At 54.8% G+C, this 9,094-nt stretch overlaps 1 protein-coding gene across 1 annotated transcript; it reads right to left on the reverse strand.

Annotated features, from left to right (window-relative positions):
- Positions 1-228: 228 nt before the first annotated feature.
- Positions 229-1,084, reverse strand: PHYSODRAFT_247551 (hypothetical protein; the record flags this gene model as incomplete). Its single annotated transcript, XM_009540604.1, has 2 exons — positions 229-532; positions 783-1,084. The coding sequence occupies 2 exons, from the start codon at positions 1,082-1,084 to the stop codon at positions 229-231; spliced, it is 606 nt and encodes a 201-aa protein (XP_009538899.1).
- Between the last annotated feature and the right edge of the window lie 8,010 nt (positions 1,085-9,094).

Raw genomic sequence — 9,094 nt, forward strand, 5'->3', positions numbered from 1 at the left:
TCAGGTTAGCCAAATGACTTGTGGCTCCCGAGTCCAAGTACCAGCACTTGCTCGCAAACATCTGCACGTTGGGAGGCTGCTTGATGAGAGCAGTAACCACGTATGCCGATTCATCACTCTCATCTCCAGTATACTGGTTCTTAGCAGCTCGTTTTCCCTGCGCTCCTTCTACCTTGGCTTGCTTCTGAGGAGGCTCTGATCCACGAGCACCACTTGGCGGATGTCTGCCTAAGCGTGGGCAGTCCAGCACTTGGTGCGATTGCTCTCCACAATGAAAACATCTCTCTCTACTGGTACCTTGTCCTCCGTGACCACGTCCAGATCCTGGGCTGCTTCCTCGGCCACCACCACGACCAAAACTACGCCCTCGACCACGTCCTCCACTGCGACCACCACGGCCACGATCAGAGCCACGGCCCCGACCACGACCTCGGCCCCGACCTCTACCAGATCCTCCAAACAAAGCTTGGTCTTCACTGCCTTCGTCCAGCTTTCGTCCTTGGCGTCGATCATACGCGAGTTCCAACGCATGCTCCAATTGATCACAGTTGGGAGGGTCATTTACATTTCGAGGCACGTGACTTGGCAAAAATGTTTCCACCACGTTATCATAGGCGTCAGGCAGTGTGCTGATCAAAATAGCAGGCTTCTCATACTCATCCAGAGGTTTACACAATAGAGCAATTCGATCAATAAATCTTCGCATTTCGCCCAATTGATCAGACATGTTGCCGTTCTCCGGGAGTCGGAGCTTCCTCAACTGTGTCATTTCAGCTGCATACTTGAAATACGTTTTTCCGACGAATCTCTGCTTCAATCTCTCCACTACACGGAACGCAGTCGGCTCAAACTTCACAGTTTTCATTATCTTGTCCGTCATTCCGTCGTAGAGTAGCTCCTTCGCGCGCGCAGAGTCCTTCTTCCACGCGTCGTGCTCGTCCTGCTTCGACTCCTCCGGCTCCTCGATGTCCTTCTCACAGTACTTCCACACGCCCTTGCGTTCCAGCTCCACCTTCATGCGCTCGAACCACACCTCGAAGTCCTTGCCATCGAACGGTGGTTGAGCAGCCTTCTCGCCCTTCATGCCCTTCTTCTTCGTATCTACACTTGTACTGTAACGGGGTTACACGAGAGTTACCCGAAGGGCTACGAAGTGGGTACACACTGTCTAACCTAAATCAGTAGGAGAATCAGTGCATGGCTTCAGAGCCACTGATTATGCATATGACTAGGGTTCACTTTGCTAGATAGTGAACCGGATACATTTACACCGTAGGCGGCTTTGCCGCAATAAAGGGAAATACATTCAGTTTGAGATTCACACAGTTCAGAGTTAAGGGTTGACTCTTGGAGTCCGTAAGGTGTACGGACTCGTACGTTCTGGTGACACGAGGCGGTCCCCAGAAAATTGCCGACGATGTGCCGTCACCTCTGTGACCTGGAGTTTGTATCGGATGCTGATTGGTGAATGACTTGGATACGGCGCGGCTGTACCCGTGTGACATGGATGGCGACTGTGGGAGAGAAGTGATTTCTCGGGATGAATCCAGCGTCTGCCGCAGATGGGCCCAACTGGCTGGAAGTGTGAATCCTGGGAGTGCACGCCCAGAATTTCAGAGAACACTCAGTCCAGCCGCGGACTTTCCCTTACGATGAGTGCCTAAAGTCTGGCGGAAAGTGTCTCTGGAGAATGTATCCCAGATACACCTCATCTTGCTGTGGCTCAGAGTGCCCCAGAGGATCAACTTACCCTGAGAATCAACCCACTACTACCATGATCATGCGCAGGAGGCCGCTAAACCCGCTAAACGTGTGGCTTTGAGGAGATACACACGAGTCTGCACTGCAGCAGACTTGTTACCCAGAGTGCCGCACGATGACGCAGAGTTCACCTCCCTGAGTGCAGGTGACCCAGAGTTGAAAGATGATTCTCTGGGTTTGGACCATAAATCCAGACTCTCTATACTGAACTGAAGTGTTTCCCAAGCCAACACCCAAGAATCCCTACAGTTCCCCAAGATTCCTCAGAATTCCCAGGATTTCAGAAGATGACCCTGAGTGTCACCTGATTCTCAGGGATTCGAGTCGGTTCGCAGTCAGTCTGCAATCAAAGTGATGCGTGACCTTGAAGAACCGTTGTGGATGCACTGACTGGATACTTTCGAGGAGTCGAGAGGGAGTCCTGCACCATACTAAACCAAGTCTAAGGACCCACAATTGGCACTTTCGACGCCGTGCGACAATGGATTCGCAAGCCGATCGCAAGATTGGACCGCTGATCCCAAGGTATACTCAAGACAAGACATTTTGACCCCAAGCATAGTGAACAGAAGATATTTGCCCGAAGAAGATATATATATATATATATATATATATATATAGAGAGAGAGAGAGAGAGAGAGAGAGAGAAGTAGCTGATAAAAGCCAAACAGAGTTCCTTTTACCCTGTACTGCGCAAGTGACTTTGGCCAAGCCTGCTGACGGAAATCCGGAGGACCCGAGACTACGACCGCGGGACGCTAAGGGCACATCAACGGCGAAGGACAGCCGTCTGTGTGGGCTCCATCAAACTCAAGTCCAGTTAGGTGGTGACCAGCGACGGCCTTGAGCTTCCTGGGGTGATCCATCTATTCCATATCCTAGTTGGGTCACTTGCTGTGCTCGTGGTAGCCCATTTCATATTATTCCAGAGGGTATTCTGGGGTGCTAGGCAGTCGCCTCCAGGATTTTGTATTGACTGCTTGTGTGAAGGGAAGGTAACTGATAGTGGTTGTATTTTCCTCCTTTATTGGAGGTGGTGCGCGTTTGTGTGAGTCTCAGGGGAGCTAGGCCCCTGAATTTCAGACTCGAGTGAGCCTAGTGTGTGTGTGACCCACCGTCCAAGGGTCCAAAAGAATAAGTGACGGCTAGTTGTAGTGTTTGTATACTCTGTATTTGTTGGTTTTATCGAGCTAGGAGGGCATTTGGGTAAGGTGTCTTCTGAGTTCCAAGTCCCAGAGTTGACTGAAATCCTGGACCCTGAATTCGTGATATTCTGGGTTTCAGGGGATCTGATTCTCTGGGTTTGCCTTTTGGTGTGGAGGTGCGTTCTGAAGTAGACGTGCGCTCCCGCACTTCTTCGAGGCTACATTTACAACCGGTGGAGTGCCGTTCCGTCGAAGACAAACGAGCCGACAGGGATTACACAAGGTACCCACGCCAACCAAGGAGTGTGATTCTCAGGGTTTAAAGCTTTGCGGCTGCGAATCTCTGGGTCTATCTTCTTGCTGTTGACTCTCAAGTCGATTCTCTGGGTCTACCCCTCGGGAACAGTCTTGGGCTGCGCTATACGAACACCCCTGGGCGACAAAGGTTTCATCGGCCTCGCCTCACTGGTATTAGAACGGACTATATTAAGCTGAGACTCTGTGAGTCTGTTACGTCTTCCTCTGATGCTAAAGCTACGGCAGCTCCGCTGCACTTGGTAGCACTTGTAGTCAATCCGACACCTGAGTCTGTACAGACTGACCCTCTGTGGAGAATGGAGCAGTTCGCTCACTTGCCCCCGAACCAGCAGGATGCGCTTAAAAAGCTTATGTCCTTGCTGGGCCCCGAGGGCGTGACGCAACTTGCGCAGCAAGGCCCCGACGCGGTGAACGCGCGTCTCGAGGCGTTTTTAAGCTACGAGAATGCTCTGCTAGAGCACCTCCAGCAGATGATGGCAACGGCCGCGGCGCCCCAAGCGCCCGCTTCGTCATTCGACGCGGGAACAAGACCCAAGCCGCTCATGTTGAGCGTGAAGACCTTCGAAGGCAAGGAGGGTGAAAGCTTGATGCTTTGGACCCGTGAGATTGAGATGGCTATGTGCTCAGCTCTACTCCGGACGGAGTCGCAGCGCGTGGCTCTAGCTATCTCGAAGCTCGGTGGGCGAGTGGGCACTAACGTCCGGGACGTCGGTCGAGGTGGCCTTCCCGACGTGGGACTAGCTGAAACAGCAATTGTCTCGAGTGTTCGCTCCGCCTAACGAGGCGTATCGCGTGCGCTCACGCTTCCTGGCTACTCGGCAGAGCAAGAAGGAGTTGGTGGACTATGTCCAAGAGTTGAGAACTCTCATTGCTGGCATGTCTACGGACCCACTGCCGGAAGTAGTCACCGTTACGGTGTTCATGGAGGGCCTTCGCACTGGCGTTGCCTGCTCCGAACCCACCCGAGCTCTTTTGAAGAGGCTGTGAGCGTCGCATTGACTGCGGAGCACAACTTTAAGTCGTCGAGACTTGGATGGAATGCGTCTTACGCTAGCGCGTCGAGTGGTCCGGAACCCATGGACCTCAGCTATGCTGAAGACGAAGAAGCCGAGCTTCGTGCTGCTGAGCAGCGTCGCAGTATCCGCATATGCTTCATCTGTGGTGACACCCGTCACCTTTGTGCTGGGTGTCCGCTGCGCCATCAGCGCCAGGCTTCGTCAAGCCGCTCTTCGAGTTCGGGCCAGGGCTCTGGTTTGTCTCGGGGAAACGAGAAGTCCCAGTAGCCTACTGGGGAATAACTAAGCTCTATTGAGCCTCGGCGAGGTGGAGGTCGACAGGACTTAGCCCCGAAGAGAGCCGTACTCTCTAACACGGAACGTGTATGCAAGCCGGCCTTGCTAGTTGTCCAAGCTGGGGTGAAGGGCTTCACCAAGCCATGGACGATTTTGATCGATTCGGGAGCGTCGGGTAACTACGCCCGGCGTTCTACGATGGACGGAAGTCAGCTTTATGCTGAGGCGCTGGTAGCGCGCGGGAGTGACATCGTCACTGTTCGTCTCGCGACGGGTGCTCGTGTCACGATGCCTAAGGTCCCTGTGGACCTGGGCGTGAAGTTTTTGGCTTTTGATAGCGTGGAACGCTGTCTGGTCTTAGACCTCGATTCGAGATATGATCTCATCCTTGGTATGGCGTGGCTGGAACGCCACGAGCCTTGTATCGATTGGAGGTCGAAGATCCTTGGTGCTACGCATTTCTCTCCTGGCGGAGCATTGGCGAGTCATGAACCCACCTCTGCTAGGAAGCGCTTCTGGCGCGAGCACTGGACCGAGTCGGCCAATGCGCTGGACATCGGAGTTTCCGAGTTGGTGGACACTGAGTGTGTTAAGAACGAGCGTTCCGAGCGTGGCTCGCGGACGGCAGGTGGAGCGGCACGAATTCCGCTGAGCGGGCGTGCGTCTGAGGGCGACGCCCTGCTGCGTGCCAGAGACGGCGCGGTCGGCACGATGCTGAAGAACAAGGGGCTTTGCCCGGATGAAGATGGTGGAGTGGCACGTAATCCACTGAGTGGAGGCTGCGGATCGTGCAGCTCTTCACTGAGTGTCAGTAAAGACACTGGGGCTCCCCTGGAGCTGAACGAGGTGGTGACACCTGGCGTCAAGACGCACGCGAAATCACGGAGCTCTTCAGGGAGGACGGTGTCCATTAAGAGGAGGCACCGCCGCAAAGCGCTGGCTGCGAGGCGCAAGGCGTCTGCGATCTCACGAGTCGAGAAGGGCGTGTCGAGCGGTGAGGCTCCACGCGAGAGCGAGCAGCTCTATACACTCGTGAATGGACTGACGGGCGACGTCGACGGAGGTATCAACCTCGACGACTTGTGACACGATGGAAAATTGGGCTTTCGTCTGGGCACATGCTGATTGGCTGAAATGGTGCGCCCGGACAATGTGGATTGCGGGACAAGTACAAGGATCTGGGACCCGGCGAAGACTCGCCCAGGATGCATATCGACCAGCGACCCTGGCCGAGTCGCTAACTCATTTTGTGACTCTGGCCGGGTGTAAGTCTGGGAGATACGATCAAGTTATACTCAAGTCAAGATGTTTCCGACCGACCTGGCAGACCGACCAAGGATGGGCAAAGATTCCGTGGAACGTTGAAGGAGGTGATTTGTACCCACGACTCTACACTGGATTTTGGCTCGGCCGGGATGTCGACGTTAACCGCGGTATAGTGAAATCAAGTGAAAAGCAGAATGCATGTCTAAGTTGCAGGAATATAGCCACAGAGTAAAAGATAAACAGAGTTCGTTTTCCCCTGAAACCCGCAAGCCGCCAAGAAGAGCGGGAAGCGCAGGACGACCAGGCACCGCGGCTAGGTACGACCGTGGTTGGATCTCTCCCTGAAGTAAGTACGCCAAGTTAGGTAAAGGGACGGGCGTACAGGCGTCTCAGGGTGATCCGCCTATTTCATTTCCTAGTTGCAGCCGTATTCCCGCCCAGAGCGAGGTCCTGCATTTCATATTATCGATTACATCTCGGGCGGAGTGAATAGCGCCGCCTGGGACTTGGCCGGAAGCCTATTGTGTGGTAGGGTATTGATATTGGTTATTTTTTCTCTCAGTACATTTGGGAGTGGTGCGCGTTTGAAGTCGCCCAGGGTTGACCAGTACCCTGGATACGGCTCGTTAGTTGACTGGAGTAGTGACCCACCGTCCGAGGGTCCGAAAGAATAAGTGACGGATATTTGTATTTGTGTATAACTCTGTATTTGTGGTTATCGTCCAGAGTCGTAGGGCCTACGTTTGGAAGTACGTATCGCACCCCGCTCGGAAACCCAACTGTGTACAACAACTCACCAACTCGGCCGAGCTCCTTGGTTCGAAGACAAACGACCCGAGAGGGATTGTCACAAGGAACACACGCCATCTCGGGTGGACATCTTCTGGGGTATCCGCCTGAGAAGTTCTAAGGGACTTTGTTCTCCCGGAACATTCGCACACTATACACCTGGGCGGAAAAGGCGTTCACCCGCCCCGCCTCACCTGCCCTCACTGTCTGCTCTCCTGGAGCTGGACGAGATGTTCTTGGCCGAGTTCGGCGAAGCTTTGAAGGCTGGAGATTTGGCTGAGGTAGTGGTCATACGACCCGAAGAAGAGTTGAACTCGTCCTCGCTTCTGGATGAAGCTATCCTGGAAGACATCAAGAAGGCGCTGAATGCGCGGAGCGGATCGGCGATCCTGAAGGACCCGTCGGATCCCCTGTATCAAGTGGTAAAGGATTACCAGGACGTGGTCTCGAAGGAGCCGCCCTCGGGGCTACCTCCGGATCGAGGTATTCGACACGAAATCGATCTCGTTCCGGGAACGAAGTACTGCGTGACGAGGCAGTGGCCCTACAGTGTGACGTCATTGACGCGTTCTTCCGTGCGAAGCATGAGGCGGGCATGGTGCGTGAGAGTAAGTCTCCACACTCTACGCCGACGTTCTGTGTCAAAGCCGAATGGCAAGTGGCGTATCGTGCATGCTTTCAACAAGCTGAATACCGCTACCATTCCGACGCAGACGCCGATTCCTCGGAAGGATGTTCTTCAGAACAACATGACAGGATGTACGATGTACAGTGCGCTCGACTTGGTTGATGGATATTACCAATTGCTCATGAGGACGAGCGACATTCCTCTCCCTGCGGTGAGTACTCCGAGCGGCATGCTCTGGGAGTGGTTGGTGATGCCCCAAGGGCTTTCGACCCCACCCGCGACGTTTAATCGTCTTGTGACGCAGCTCTTCAGGCCCCATCGGGCGTACGCGCAAACGTACTTCGATGACATCTTTGTCCACAGTCGTGCGGAGCACGGAAAGACTGATATGGAGAACCATGCGGAGCACCTGCGTGCTGTGCTCGAATGCATGCGTTAAAACAAGCTGTACGCCAACATTGACAAATGCATCTTCGGAGCGGAAGAGATCCCCTTCTTAGGGTGCTTCATCGGGAAGCGTGGCCAGAGGGCCGACCCGGTCAAGGTCAAGGTCATTGTTGACTGGCCGGTTCCCAAGAACCAGAAGGATCTTCGCAAGTGGCTTGGCTTGGCCAATTACTTGCACAAGTACAGCGAGAACTACGCTGAGATGGCTCGGCCACTCTCCAATCTCCTAAAGAAGGATGCGGAGTGGTGTTGGGACACCGAGCATCAAGATGCGTTTGCGGCAATTAAGGACAGTCTCCTTCATGCGCCTATTCTGGCTTTGCCAGACCCCGCTCGTCCGTTTAGTGTCGTCTATGACGCCTCGGACTTTGCCATCGGCTGTGCCCTGCTGCAAGCAGACGCCGACGGGCGCGAGCGCGTGGTGGCGTTCGAATCTCGCCAGCTGAAGTGTGGAGTAGCGCCCTCGGAGAAATCTCGCGAATGCGATCTCGCACAAACTCGGCGCGTCTGGATAGCGGTTGCGCCGAGCAAATTATTCCCGGTTGTTGGAGTAGCGTATCTTCGAAATACAGGCCCAAGTCTTCGCTGGCTTCGGAGTTGGGGGGGTTTGCGTTGACGCTTGTTCCTTGTCGTAGGGCGTCGAGCCTTGGGCGTGCGGCGTTATCGGGCCTACACGGGGGGTCTTGTGCACGGCGGTTATCAGGCCGGTGCGGTCCTTCGCCTAGGCAGCGCGTTATCGGGCGCCCACCTAAACGGTATACGTTTAACGTGCCTTTGTTCCAGCACGGGTCTGTGGGGGGGGTGGGGGGGGGGTGAGCACCCGAACCAGCAAACGACGTGGGGCCGCGATATCGAGGCGGTTCTACTTGCCGGCGCTTGGTGGTTCCCCTGGAACCTCGGAGAAGACGGGAGGTCTTTGTGGTTCAGAGAAATTTCGGGACTGAGTCCTTACCCTATCCTATGCCCTAGCTACTGGCTACTCCGTACTACTGCTTGCTAAGCCGATCGTTCTGTGCCTATCCCTACTTCTGTCGTGCTTGCACTGCCGTCCTTCAACCTGATTTGCGTGGCGTAATCAAGATCTTACCTCGACGCGTTTTAGTCGGCGCGTCTTACTCGGCGCGTCTTGCTCGGCGGGGATTAGGGTCGACGCGTTTTGCAGAGACGGGGCGCTGGTCGACTCGTCGGATGATTACGCGTCGAGTTGGACTCTGTCGCTGTGTCTCGCGGCCCATCACCTGCGTCGACTTTCCGTCGACCTCTGCCGCGCGTCGCCCCCATCAATCGCGTCGCGTTTCATCAACTGCGTCGAGTTCATCATCCGCATCCATCAGCATTCGTCTCGGCGCCTTCTTTCACCGACGCCGACGTGCCCGCTTCCTCTCTGGGCACTACACCACAGAAGGCTGCGGAGATGAACTATCCTGTCCATGACAAAGAGCTACTTG

This window comes from Phytophthora sojae (genome assembly GCF_000149755.1).
Source record: "Phytophthora sojae unplaced genomic scaffold PHYSOscaffold_15, whole genome shotgun sequence".
NCBI lineage: Eukaryota > Oomycota > Peronosporomycetes > Peronosporales > Peronosporaceae > Phytophthora > Phytophthora sojae.